The sequence below is a fragment of the Hippopotamus amphibius genome, chromosome 2, assembly GCF_030028045.1.
Source record: "Hippopotamus amphibius kiboko isolate mHipAmp2 chromosome 2, mHipAmp2.hap2, whole genome shotgun sequence".
Taxonomy (NCBI): domain Eukaryota; kingdom Metazoa; phylum Chordata; class Mammalia; order Artiodactyla; family Hippopotamidae; genus Hippopotamus; species Hippopotamus amphibius.
Window position 1 is genome coordinate 25,254,213 of NC_080187.1, and position 14,676 is coordinate 25,268,888.

Here is a 14,676-nt window from a genome sequence, read left to right on the forward strand (position 1 = left end):
CTTTTGTTGACATGTGTAAACTGCCTAGTTAAATGCAAACACACACACACAAATGTACACGTGAAGTCACTCGACCTAATAACATTTCTCAAAAATCTTTGGCCACTGTCGTCTTCATCTTTTCTTGCTAAGCATCTGGAAGAACTAGGTTACGCCCTTATAAGCCACGACAGACAGCAAGCTAAGAGTTGAAAAGAATGTAAGAGAAGATAATAGATCCCAAGAACAGAACTAGAAAGGATAAACTACAAACAACATGTTTCTAGAGCAGAAGTATCAGTGGAGCCGGAATGAAGAGTTAATAGGACTCAAATAAGGACTTCTCATACTTGTAAAAAGAGTTCCGGTTGGAAACTGAAAGGGCTAATAGAAGAGTCCACAGATCTAATAACCAGAAAATGCCAGGAAAAGAAAAGTGATAATCTCACACATTTTTATAATCCCAAGGGAAAAAAAAAACCCAATGTGAAATAACTAGAGAGAATATGGACACACATTTAACAGGATATAGTTTGGAATTTTTTTCAGGACTGTTTTTTCTGGGGAGATCATAACAACATTTACAAGACTCTTGAAAAGGTAGGGGGAAAAGTACCAGCCACTCACTCACCTCAAGTGCGGGTGAGAGGCCCAGAGCCCTACCCGTCTCTTCTCCCGGGCACTCTGGGAATGCCAATCCACTCTAAGAAATCAGGCTCTGGAAGACCTCACCTCCGGTACAGGAGTCCCCTAGACCCTGGAACAGCTAAACTGCCTTTGCTTTCAGACTGCTTACACATTTGGCCTCATTTCTGAAAAGTGCCACTACGGTTTCCGTGTATAAAGTGATCTATCGGGTATATCTGAATATCCCGACCCCCAAATTCATCTTTACATTCTCCCAAGGAACATGGATGGGTACCCAGCTACACTGTACTGGGTGTACCTGTAAGACGTGAGTCTCTGTGAATGAGGTGGAGAAAAGTGCCAGCCAGGTCATTTCCAACTTTAAGTGTTCTCTCATGATTCCAGCTTTTCCCCTCCCAAGGACGGGAACGCAGATGTGCAGAAAATCCGCCTTCAACTGTCCCCCTGAGAGCCAGCAGAGCCGCACGTGGGAGGGCGTGTCGGCGCTGAGAGAGAGGAGTGAACTGCTTTCTTTCTCATGCTGTTGTGTCTGGGGACTCCTGCAGCAGCTCAGCCACAGCTCTACCTGAGAAGCCATTCCTAACGAACCTTTATCAGTGCCGTGAGAGTGCATCGCGGCGTGCTGCCTCACACACACTTGCAAAACTGCCAAACAAACCCACAGAAACACAGAACCACTGGAGGAGCTCTCAGTTTGGAGAACCTAAATGACCGTGTTTACCTGCCAGAGTTCTGCCCAGGCCAGCCAGCTGGTCTTTGGTCAGGTGAAGCTGGGCTGCCACACAGAGAGCTTGCTGCCAGCTGCCACAAGCCAGAAAGGCGCTGAGAGCTTTCTCGTGGGCACCGCAGCGGGCAAACACGAGCCCCGCGGGCTCACAGAGGTGCTCCTGCAGCAGGTGTTCCCCGTGAGCAATGCTGATGTCCTGGGATAGGAGGAGACATGGGTTGGTGAGCAAGGTGGTAACTGCTGTTTTTTAATCTCCAAGGTAGGCTGCCTTAGTCATTATGCTTGAAACTCCCTGGGATTACTTAGAAACCCCCTGTGGATGACCATTCAAACCCTTACTGAGGGGACTTCCCTGGTGGTCCAGTGCTCCCAAGGCAGGCAGCCCGGGTTCCATCCCTGGTCAGGGAACTAGATCCCACATGCCTCAACTAGAAAAGATCCCTGGTGCTGCGACTAAAAGATCCCGCACGCCGAAACTAAGACCTGATGCATCCAAATAAATAAATAAATAAATAAGTTGTTTCAAAACAAAACCAAAAAACCTAACTGAGGATGTGCCATGTATTCATCCAACGAATAATTACTGCGTACTGTTCAGGGCAGCGGGAGTAACACAGCAATGCAGAGAATAAAACCAAACAAGCAAAAAAGACACAAACCCCACAAAAAAACAAACACAAGAAGCACTACCAAGTTCCTGCTCTTGTGTGAAAGAGAATGGACTTATAAACACAATATGGTCAATGACATAACAGCAGACGGTGGTAAAGGGACAGAGCGATGGGAGTGCTACTTCAGAGGGCTGTGAGGAGAAGAAGCCATGTGAAGAGTCAGAGGACAGGATCTCACTCCAAGAGCACAGAAAGCACCATGGCCATCAGGCAGGAATGGGTATGGAATACACAGGAAGGCGTGACAAGAAGGCAGGGACGACTGAAGAGTTTAGAAGGACAGGAGGGCGAAAGGAAGGGGAGGTGGAGGGCTGGCGGCGGCAGCTGATGCTAAAGGAGCAGGCAGGGGCCAGATCGCAGAACGACGTGAGCAGTGTGTGGACAAGCTGAAAACGGTGGTGCTGACGGCACGGGCTCCGTATCCCAGGTCGGCCCCTTCAGGTCCCAGGTCCTCAGGCAAGGGCTTTTCCTCATTTGAAAACTGTGCCCCACATCTATCAGCTTGTTGTGAGAATTATAATACAGTTAGCTGATAAGCAAAGTGTCTGGCATATGTGAAAAGCTAAACAGATGTTTGTTTAAGCAATCAAACCAAGCTTTATGCAGAAATACATGGGAAAGATCAGCACTACTGAGGATGCTCAGTGAGGCGGGGCTGGAGGAGGGGCGGGGGCGAGCCGCCATGGTATTGCCGAGGAGGATCCAGAGACAGTGCCTAGGTTTCCGGCCTGGACAAGTTCTTCAGAAGAGGAACAGGTCCCGGCAGTTCTCCCAGATAAGAAGTTCAAGACAAGGCCAATTAGTTTGAAGAGAAACCCCGAAACCAAGGACAGGGTCAGGGACTCGGGATCCTCATCCCTTTCCAACGAAAGCACAGAGCAAACTCAGGAGCGCCTCATTTCACATGCTACACACCTTGTACTGCTGCGAGTTTGGTGGATATAACTTCAGAGCTTCGTTATACAAGTTTTTATCCTTTATTAAGTTTAAGCATTCTGGGAAGTACTCCGGTCCTACAGGAATAAGATTCATACACACACAAGCTTAAGACTTGGGAAGCATCATGGATTTCATTTCTACCAACGGTCCCTACATAAAATCAACAAGGGACCTTTTTAAGACCTGCATAATTAGAGTATCTGCAGGACGGAATGTAGGCACGTGAGCCTTAATGAGCACCACTGCAGATTCTGAGGTATGCAAAGCACTAACTGGGATCAGAGTTCTGCTTAAAAGGAATTTTACACTACCCCTGATAAACGACCACCCAGCCCAGTGTCTGCACAACCTCCTTAATAAGAATCACCTGGGGAGCTAATGAACCGTACACATGCCTGAGCCCAGCTGAACGAGATTCTCCAAGCAAGCCAAAAGCTGAATGCTTAACGAGCACGCCAGGTGACTCTTCCTTGTCCCCGTCTCAGCCCTCAGGAAAGACCATAGCTGCGGAAGCCCGAGGCTCCAGCACTGGTCGGGGATGGGGTGAAGCACAACACCGGCATCGTGCTGGTTCTACTCCATGTCACTGCCAATCCAAACTGTGTCTTTCATGCCACTGCCACGAGGCATGGCCACTCAGGCAACCTGGGCCTCCTTCAGGTGTCTGCAGACACCGCAGAAGAGTGAATTATCAACCAATTTTGATGTTAAGACACAAGTCAATTTCGCAGGTGATGACTCCTGACTCAAAAGGATCCGCTCTGTCTTCTCAGCTGTGGAGCTCCTCCAGTTCATTCAAGACATTTGCTTTACCCTCAGCTTTTCAAAACATGATAAAAATAAGGTGTGCATACACGATTGTTAACATTTTCAGGTGTGGAAATTGAAATCAGTCTGTCTAACATTTGATTTCACTTTATACCCTACCCAGTTCCAAAGAATATTTGAAGCAGAAATAAACATACTAACCCTCACACTTACCACATTTGCTGAGGTGGCCAATGGCTTTTTCATACCGTTTCAAGTATTTGTCTATAGTGAACCGCTGATAATTCGTTTCCATTTTCTTAAGTGTATTTAGAAATGGAAGGTATTCTTTGGGATCCTAAAAATTTTAAAAAAATTTTTTAAGGATAATTTTATTGCTTGTGATTATATTACCTATAAAAATAAAAATATATAATTATAGCAATAAAACCAAAGCTACATCATTTTAAAAATATGTAGTGTATTAATATATTAATTATATATAAAATCAAACTACATAAAACCACTTTTGGTAAAAATGCCTTAAGTTATGGGCATTATTAGTTTTCACTCCGGATAATAATAACTATTAGCTAAACTGCACAATAGCCACTTGTTTCATAGGCTAATAAGGAAAATAAGGTTCCAATGTAGAAAATATTCAACAAATGCATCTAAGTTTCTCCTAAAAGTGCAAGGCATTGTGCTTAGAGCTGTTTTCATGAAACTTCATGCAGTCTGTTTGCAAAGACCAAGTGTTAAAACAAAGGTAAAATTATATTGAGTTGGACACAAAACTTTGAGGCCCTGACAACCAAGTTTTTACTGGCACTGATCATCTCTCCAGCTCTGTGCCATGCTGTGCAAAGAAAAGTTTTCTTCCTGAAGAAGAGCTGCTTCCAGTCCTTAATTCAATTTCAATGAGCAGACTGTATGAATACACATAATAACAATATGGGAAAAAAATCCAAGAGTAAATAATTAAATTTTCATGCGTGTGATGTAGAGGATAACTACAGGCCAAAACATTCAATCAACATGTAGTAAGAATCCGTTATTGTCAAAGAATTCAGTATAACCCTTATCCTCAGGAAATTTACAATCCAGCAGAGGAGACAGACTGGTATGCAAGGTAGGCACTGGATGCCACAGAAGCGCATAGAAGGGCCATCTCATCCAGTCCCTGGGTGGTGGGCAGGGAGGCAAGAATGGCTCACTGAAGAAATGCCACTTGGGCATCCTTCAACCAAGATGAGTGAGAATCAGGTGAACAGAGAGGGTGAATGGTGGAAGCGCATGGACCCATGGGAGATGGAAGTAATGCTACCTGCAAAGGTATGTGGCAGTTGGGAGACAACTCTATCCACTGCAGAGAAAAAGGGATAACATCAAGAGATGAGAAGAGAGATTCACAAAGACCAGATCATGGAAGAGATTTTAGTCATAAGGCCTCTGAATGTCACCCTAGGACAAAGGGGAGCCCGTGAAGGATTTTAAGCAGAGGTATGAGGAACAAATTTTCCTCTTTGGGAGGGTCATTCTGCCAAGAGCAAAGAAAGGAATGATAGGATGAAACTGAGGCTGCAAAAAAACAGATAAAAAAATGTGTAAGCCAGGGGTGCTCAAACTTTTTGACCGTAGCATGCTAAGGTGGGACAAGAGGCCTCGAACCCTTCTATTCTCCAGGTTCCTAATTTCACTGGAAAAAGAAGGTACATGATAGAACTGGGATAGAATATGAATCTTTTGTTATATTTCCTTTATAAGAGGAGAATTTGTTCACACCTATGCATGTAAGCTTAAAAATAACCAAGTAATTTTATTTCAATGGCTCAACCTAGCAATCAAAACACTTTGATAAGCCCAGAACAGCAACAGAGAATGAGCTTGGAAGTATGGGCCCTGTAGACTCACAGATCTGCCTCAAGGCCTGTACTCACAGCCTTAACATCAGACCAAACACTGTACTGTCAGGAATACTGTTTCATACTACCATGTTCACCTAAACAAAAATGAGAAATATGTCTAAGTAGTAACGTAGTAACTCCACATACCTTCTGCGACTTCTCGGCTACCATGAGGACCAAATCAAAGTCATAGGTCCCAAGAGAATGATCATATAATTCATTAACATCTACCAGAAGCAGCAAATACTTCAGGGCCTCTTCAGCACTTACAGCATCAGGAACAGGTGGAGCATTTCCTGTCAGTGTGTAAGAACACGAAACAGAACACAAAACCATTTGGGGAAAACCCCACACATCTAGCAACATAACCAAAAAGACAAAGTAATAAATTTTCCTGACAGAACTGGACATCAGATGAATATATTCTTTTGACTCTTCTGTATAAGCTTTACAGAGAACCACTCAAAAAAAATGACGCAGGTCTTAAAATGGAGACCAAAAGGCCACATGCTAAATCGGTGATGTGGCCCTGGTCTTGGTCAGTGTGATCTCCAAAGACCAAAGACCCAATGTCTGTAGAGGTCCTAATACACACACTCTGTCAACATGTCTCTACCTTGAAGCTCGTGTACCTTCTGCAGCACAATTTCCAGTTCTGGCGTCGCTTTCTTCACATGAGAGGTGAGTATTGATAGGCAGTACCTGAAGTAATAAGTGAAATACACAATGAACAAGCTGAAGAAAAACAACTACACGCTTCTGTTATTCAACTAAGGACAGCACACGTACTTGTGAGGATTTATGTTCTCCATGGCTGCTCTCATAGCATCACAGATAAGGTCTACTTTTTTCCCATCAGGATCGCTGGACAGCTGGACAGTGCCGATAACTGGTGGAGGGTACATGGTCTTTGTAACATCTTCTTCCCTAAGAACAAGTGTGTATTAAAAGGTCATTAACCGAACACATGTCCCAGCTATCAAACTACTAACATATACGTTGAAGTGCTGGTGAGATAATAAAAATGGCTTTTGGAAGACAGTTTAATTTTAAAAATATTCATATACAGTGAAAAATGGAAAAACTTACTAAGAAACAAAAACATGTCCACAGGAGACTTGTATAGTAATGTTTATAGATGTTACATTCATATAGTTCCAAACCAGGTACAGTCCAGGTATCCACGCACAGGGGAATGAAGAAATAAACTGTAGTATACTTACATACTACATAACTGTAGTATATTTACTATGGCATACTACTGAGCAAGAAAAAAGAATAAACTAGTAATACATGTAAAAACATGGATGAATCTCAATATGCTGAATGAAAGAAGCTGTATTTATACAGAAGTGTAAATATCACATGATCCACTTAATATAAAGTTCTTTTTTTTTTTTTTTTAATATAAAGTTCTTGAACAGGCAAAACTGATCTACAGTGAAAAACTCAAAAAAGCAGTTGCCTGCGGACAAAGAATAAATGAGAAACGATCTGGGGGAACTTTCTGAGATGAAGGAAATGTTCTCTCTCTTGATGGGGTCAGGATTACATGGAAGTATACATTTGTTAAAACTCAGTGAATAGTACATTTGTAATCTGTGCAGTTCGCTATAGATAAATTTGACATGCAGGGGGACCTCGTACACAAAGAATACACTCTAGTTAATGTTATACAACATGAAGTACTGACAGGTAAAGTGGACTGATGTCTACAATTATCTTGAAATTTGTCTACAACAAAGCTGAATGGTGACGGACAGATGGTAGACAGTGATAAAGCGAATATAGGAAAATACGAACTGAAGATTCCAAGTCACCAGTGGTAGGGGATGCTCACTGGATAATTCTCTCAACTTTTCTATATGTTTAAAATTTTTCATTAAAAAGTCAGAAAAAAAGTCATTGCAGAAAAAGACACCACTTATTACAATTAATAGTTTTATATGTACACCTAAAATTAAAGTCAACTAATAATTCTACATGACATGTTTTAAAGTCTTGGTTTTAAAAAGGGAAGAGTGAAAATCCAGTATATGTGGCATCTAAGAGTTACAGAGATTAAAAAAAATATATTGAAGAGTAAGTAATTTTTCTCCTCTGATTTCCTTAACGAGAAGAGAGAAGATTATGGATATAATACTCATGAATTGTTCAAAATACTTACTTCAATTCTGTGAAAAACAAATTAATATGATTTACAGAATCTATCTGTCTTATGAAGGTTTCCACATTTTCAAGAAACACCTACCCAAAAAAAGAAAAAAAAAGGACAAAACATTTTAGTTCAGATATTAGTCTGAGCCTAAAGTAAGCTCTGATAAATATCAGATTTAGAATGTTACCTTGGGGTTATGATCATGAATCAAGTTGAGATTAATTCTCAGTTTTCTCATGCATTCAAATGCTTCTTTAAACATAAGTCTGTGAACAGACAGAAAATGGAGAGAGAGGGCATTTCACAAAAACTAAGCTCCCTGGATTCAGCACATTTTCATAATGATATAAACCAGTTAAAATTAGACCATAGCCCAACTACTACTGGATTTCTACTCTGAAATCACAGAATGAAAAAAATCAGGTACCAGATTCCCTTACCTTCCTAAAAGGTATGATTTAGTCATCATGGCCAGCTAAGGACTATATCCACACCGCACCACCCCCCCCAAAAAAATCATTATGGAACTTAGGGCTACTTTCTTTTTTAACAAAATGTTAGTAAACATCTTTCCAGTATAAAGTTTCCCCCAAATTCAAAGGTTCAAACAACGGATCATTTCCTTCACAACAGCTCAGGCATTTTTGGGTCATAGGCCTTTTTATAAGTCTGTTGAAAGCCTTGAGGCTTCAGCTTGGATAAATACACATAGACATGGTGTGGTGCAAAATTTCCCTGGGTTCACAGGCCATCTAAAGCCCATGTGGATCCCCTTAGGCTAGGAAGCCCTGTTTCATACGATGAGCCTCATGATTCCTTCCGCTAGGAAGGTCTGCTACACCATATGATATAAGAATCAAAGTGTGAAAAAAGGAGAGCCTCTGAGAATCTGACTGAAGACATCTGTAATGAAAGATTTAAAGACTTTTAAGTTTTAAAAATCATAACAGAATACCTGCTGTCTTCACACATAAGTCATAACAATAAGCTAACTAATCATATACATGGTACTTACTTGTCCAACCACTTACGAATCTGAGCTAAAACAAGGGCTCGATGATGAACAACTTCTAAGTTTCCCCTTGGCATCTTAAAATGAATAAATCAAATCAATAACATTTTTAATTAAAGAGAAAAAATTTAATAGCCAGGATACATAACTTTACCTAACTCTTCTTAGAGAATTAACACAACACTGTACAATGAGCACATTTTTGGCAAAATCTAGTTGTGCTCAAAATTTACTTTGACTTTTAAGAGAAGTCTCCCACTTAGCCTTACTGGGCAAAGCCTGTTATTAACACTCCTTTGTATAAAGCTAACAAAGAACTTAAGAAGGAAAGGCATATAATTAATACAACAATTAAGAGAGCTTAAAATATAATCCACAAGAATTCTGTTTGGTATTTATGCCAAATGACAATCAGAAACATAGCCTGAAAAATCAGCTTACCTGTAGTATAAGCTTTGTGTCCTGGGGGACAACAGTGACAATGCGTGAACCCCTCTCCACCTTCCTCAGAGATTCCTCATTAGACACGTGGCTGCTGCTCAGACCTGCCTGTAATGCTAAAGATACCATAGGCTACGCCTTAGAATCACTGTCACGTCACGCCACTCCCCATTAACTGCAGCTGAAACATTATCTGAAGTAGAAGAAAGCAATTAACAACTAGGCCACATTGCTCTCTCGCTCAGCCTCAAGACCATCAGCCTTTCTGATAAACAATTTCTTCTCAGAATCTTGCCCTCTCTCAGAGCCCTCGTGTATATATGCACATACACAACTTCTCGACTGATATGGAAAACACAGGGAGGGCTGGGCAGCTTCTCTCCGTCAGCTTTATCTGTACACTACGATCGTATCAGTGAGAGTCCCAGTTTCCAAGGTAGAAGCAAAGAAAATAAGTGGGCTTTTTAAAAGAAAAAATAAGAAAACTGCACACATACACACTGGCTGGGGGGTGGGCATGGAGTAGAGAAAAAAATGCAGCCAACTTCCTACACACCACAATGTGGAGTCCTTCAGATGTACAATGGAGGGTGGCCACAGGGAGAAAAGGAAGATTGAGCATATTGCCAGTTTGGTATCTACATGATAACTTAAAGTAAAATATTAGTTATGTTAAAAAATTTCCTGAAAAATTTTTGTTTACCTTAGGACGTGCTGCTTAAGGAAGGACCTCCTTTTCCTTGCTAACTAGTGTGGAGTGATTTAACTGCGATATTATGTTGAGATTGGGGCTAAGTAAATGAACTTGAAAACTTTTCTCCAGTCTAGGACTGCAGGATAAAAAGCCAAAGTACGCGACAAACTTAAGTCATCAAGAGTTCAAAGGAAACAATATTAGAAGAGGGACTATTTTTTATTTTATACACTGAAAACTTACTTTTCAATGAAGCATCTCTCAGGCAAAAACACTGGCAAGTATGGGAATGAGTTGTCACCAATAAAAACTCATCATATACTGCAAATGATGTGATATTTGAAGCAACCTACAAAAGGTTGGGAAGGCAAGGGGGAGAGTTAGCTGTATTACTTGGAGCCAAGACTGAAAAAGATCCAGGGTCAAAATAAGCCTTGATACCTCAGTGTCATTGATGAAAAAGCGACATCTGTCAGTCAGACCAAGGACACATTCCTGCAAAGAAATAAAATATGAAATTACAAACAATTCTAACCAAACTTTTCTATTACATAATTCTATTGCCCTATGATTTCACGTCTAAGTCCTTGCAATGGGAACTGAAGATGTCCACGATGTGGCTGGTCCAGTGCAAAGTGGACTATGAGGCCATCCAATCCATCAGCAAGCCCTGCCATTTCTGTCTCCTACACGTCTCACATCTATCACCCTTCGGCCCCTCACTGCTTCCACTCACAGTCACTCCCACTCTCGTCCCTTCAACCTACTCTCTACTGGGCAGCCAGAATAACCTTTCAAACCATGAAGCACATCACATTAATCCCTGATTAAAATCATCGATTTCCCAATCTTTGTTAAATGAGCAAATCCACACTCCTTCCCATGGCCTATCACTAACGTCTAGCCGTTGCTTCCACTAGGTTCCTTGAATAAGCTGAGCTTTAAGTTCACAGTATGTACAGCTTCTCCTCCCTGGAACACTCTCCCTTTCTCAGAGATAGGGCTTTTTCTTTACATCTCAGCACATACACCACCACCTCCTAGCGGCTTTCCCAGACCACCAAAAGTGATCTCCCCAACCTCACAGCTACCGTCCTCTAATTAGCCTCAAACACCTCTCTAGTCTCTACCATTGCACCTGCTCATTTACTTCATTCCCCAATCAGAAGGAAGCCATACCCATATTGATAGATTAAAAATTCCAGGAGGGCAGGAATTAGTCAGCTGTTGGGTTTTGTAACCACTGTATCCTACCACCTGCCACAATTATAGGCATTCTAATATTTGATGAATGATTACCTACTGAACACTAGTTTCAAGATTACACTTCTATTGTCCCCAAAAGTTACTTATAAAACTAACTTTGACTGTTCTGTACAACTGGGGATAAAAGTCTGCCAATTGCATTTTTCTGTTTTTGAATTTATACCTCCAAGGAAAGGAATCAACTAACTACTACATACCAGGCAATCTCTTAATCCCATTTCATAGATTGAGAAATTGAGGCTCAGGAAAGTAAGTAACGTCTCATTGTTGCCTTGAGATTTAGTGGACACTCAGGTCCACCTCCAAAGCACACACTCTTTATACTTAATGCTATCAGTTTCTGGGTCATTGCTCTTAAGTGGTTAATTTTTCTGCCTTATGTTCACTTACTTCTCCTCCAATCATGGCCAATTCAGTCTGTGTGCATGGATAAGGAAATCGAACAGGAACTCCACCGGAGTTTTTCCAAGGCTCAACAGCCAGAGAGGGTGACTCTGAAGGATTGGTAGATGAGGTTTATCAAGAGCTGATCTGCTCTTTGTAAAAAAAAAACTGTCAAATCAATACTTACTAAAACACTTAACATGAAATTTAAATCACTTTCCAAATGTGTTTTGGAAACGCACTAGAATACTCCAGTCCATTACAAGAGAAAATATAGGTAGAAAACACATGCTCATTACACTCTACAGATTAGGGTTTTCCAGGGTAGTTAAAAGACCTGTAATCAGTGTGGCACTGTAAAGACACAAGTACACATTCTCAAGAATTAAATATCTATCTATATAAGTCATAAACATGCTTTCCTAACATTTGGATACGCACCCCAAAGGTACTTAAGTATCGGGCCACCAGCCACCTGCAGCGCTACTGACTTGGTCTTGGAGTTGCAACACAGACTGATTACGACCCCATCCACTGTCACAGATGAACTGACGAGTAAAAAAAGATGAAGCAGGCATGAACAGACCATTCTTCTCAAAAGTAGTAACATTTCATTGATTTTGCAAAACAGAAAAGAAGCAATTTCCCTTTGGTGCTACACTGCACATTTCAATACAACATAAACATAATAAACACACACATATGCATATACATACTAATAGATAAACTACTGCAAGCACAAGCCTAGATAAAGCAATTACCTATCACATGGCATTATTTTCCACGATGTCAATAAGCTAGGTGTCTACATTGTGAGGTCATCACTCCTATTCTGGCAGTAGCTTTAAACAACTTACTGCAAATTACAATTTACTGCCTTCGGTAGACAATATGGTGCCATATATCATTTCTGTCTTCTAATACAAACTGCGTTAAATGAAGCAGTGAATCTGTAGGAAAGTGAGCATACTCAACATCTCTATTGTTATTACATTCATTCATAGAAATCTGTGGGTCTTCATTAATGGGAAGAGGGCAATCTGTTATTGCCATTATATTTTTTCCTACATCAATGAACCAAGAGCAGACATGTCTTAAAGGAAGTGGAAGAGGTAGTGATAAAAGCAAATGGTGCCAATGCTAACATTTATTCAGTTTTTAACCAATCTACAAAAAAACCCAAAATGTCACAAATTTGGGGAGAATAAATTATCCGTGAAGAAGTTAAGGGAATAGACTCTGGAGGTGCACTGGCTGGGACTGGATCCTGGCTCCACCTGCGTTATCTCAGGCAAGTTACTTAAACTGCTCTGTGCCTCAGCTGTCAAATGAGGGCACCAACAGTACACACTTCAGACAGGTGTTGTGAGAAACAAGTGAGTTAATATGGTAAAAGCACCTAAAAGAATACCTTTTACAAAGCACGAGCTATAGTAAATGTAGGCCACTAAGAGCCAGAAGCTGATTCAGGGACTTTATAGTCATCAAAGACATTAATATTTTGTATGAACAAAATACTCTTTTTTAAGAAACAAAAGTCAAAGCAGCAGAAATGTATTTTAAACGACTTCTCACTTCCCTTACAGCAAATGAGATGATGGCATTTACAAGATAATGATAAAAAATTTTAAATCTGGAGTAGTAGAAACATGCATAATTTAGGCATTTCTAATGTAAATTGCTCTGTTTTCCACAGGAAGCCCCTGTTAAGTCTGCATGCAGCTAGAATAGATTCTGCATCCAGACATATTCACAAAAAGCTTTTTAAAAGTATGAAGCATTGTTCAAAGAAGCTGATGACTGCATTGGAATATGTTTTGTGTATACGATAAAGAAAGGTTCCTAATTTTGCAACAACAGTTTTTAGAATTTAGAGCTCACCAGTACCTTTAATTACATTTGAATCTGGGGATTACGATCAGTGTATGCCTAAGGTGCCAAGTTTTGACAGTGGAAACGTAAGGATTTCTCAGCGCTGTACAGACAACACTATACACTGCACAATAGGGCTTGCAATACGGAAAACAGCATTCATTAATGAAACCTGTGATGTGACAAAGATGCAGTCAGGAATTAAAATGAAACTCAGGGCCAGGGAGCTGTGAAATTTTAATAAAGAAAAATAGAAGAGACGTTCTAGTAGTAAATGCAATCAAGTGCCAAACAAAATGTGTATAAGATGAGGCTGGAAGAAGTACTTTTAAGTCACTACATCAAAATGAAGTGCACATATATAGATCTTATAATTGATTTTAATAACTAATAAGGGTAATTAGAGTGGCTAATTCTCATAGCCTAATAATTACTCTGCTGGAATTAAAACTTTTAACATACTTTAAAAATGTTTTGCCTTATCTACTGGCATTTGTGTTATTTTTCACCACTTCTTGATGCATATTTTTTTTTTTTGGCCACGCAGCACAGCATGTGGGATCTTAGTTTCCCGACCAGAGATCAAACCCGTGCCCCTTGCATTGGAAGTGAGTAGTCTTAACCACTGGACCGCCAGGAAAGTCCCTTGATACATTTTAGTCTATATTTTGACATGACTATAAACGAGACAATCCTCTTGCTAAGTGTGTCTAACAAGGAAGCGACTGCCCCTCAACCCTGCTCACTGGAAGTTAAAAAAAAAAAAAAAAAAGTCCTATGCTCATAAAAGACAAAAGCCTACTCTTTCTGCTTATTAACACGTGAAATACAGAGAACTGCTGCGATACCTAACATCGAGCTGTCCCTGCTCATCGTCCGCCTCAGAAGGGGCCACGGTCAGATGGTGAATGACAGACTGCGGGCTGGACTGACTGTAGCTCACGGCCAAGAAAACGTCCTCCTGAACCCAGGTGAGAAGGCTGAGCTTCAGTGGGTTCACGTCTTCATCTTCACTGTTCTCAAACTGAATTCTGTTTTAAATATTGAAGAATTTTCAAAATATGAATAAAACCTTAATGTCACTGAGATTTTCCTGAATGAAGGAAGAATGAACCACTTTATATACAGTTGATTCCTGTTATTTGGAGGGACAAAACCTGAGGTAATGCCCAATACCAGAAAATCCAAAAATGTCTGTCTGGCTTAAGACTGTTTCTCAAGTATTTAAAAT

General features: G+C 40.6%; 1 protein-coding gene across 5 annotated transcripts in view; it reads right to left on the reverse strand.

Annotated features, from left to right (window-relative positions):
* Window positions 1–14,676, reverse strand: part of LOC130844230 (elongator complex protein 1) — a 58,946-nt gene that overhangs the window by 21,664 nt on the left and 22,606 nt on the right. For all 5 annotated transcript variants that reach the window (XR_009051218.1, XM_057720496.1, XM_057720494.1 and 2 more), the window contains exons 14-28: window positions 14,294–14,476; window positions 12,015–12,121; window positions 11,580–11,683; window positions 10,365–10,418; window positions 10,167–10,272; window positions 9,230–9,345; window positions 8,792–8,865; window positions 7,964–8,042; window positions 7,786–7,865; window positions 6,408–6,545; window positions 6,235–6,320; window positions 5,766–5,914; window positions 3,946–4,069; window positions 2,941–3,038; window positions 1,349–1,550 (exon numbers count right to left, since the gene is read on the reverse strand). Coding sequence is in view for 4 of the 5 variants with exons in the window: in XM_057720496.1 (XP_057576479.1) it covers window positions 1,349–1,550; window positions 2,941–3,038; window positions 3,946–4,069; window positions 5,766–5,914; window positions 6,235–6,320; window positions 6,408–6,545; window positions 7,786–7,865; window positions 7,964–8,042; window positions 8,792–8,865; window positions 9,230–9,345; window positions 10,167–10,272; window positions 10,365–10,418; window positions 11,580–11,683; window positions 12,015–12,121; window positions 14,294–14,476 (1,700 nt within the window). In the remaining variant the exon portion in view is untranslated. The remainder of the gene's footprint in view (window positions 1–1,348; window positions 1,551–2,940; window positions 3,039–3,945; window positions 4,070–5,765; window positions 5,915–6,234; window positions 6,321–6,407; window positions 6,546–7,785; window positions 7,866–7,963; window positions 8,043–8,791; window positions 8,866–9,229; window positions 9,346–10,166; window positions 10,273–10,364; window positions 10,419–11,579; window positions 11,684–12,014; window positions 12,122–14,293; window positions 14,477–14,676) is intronic.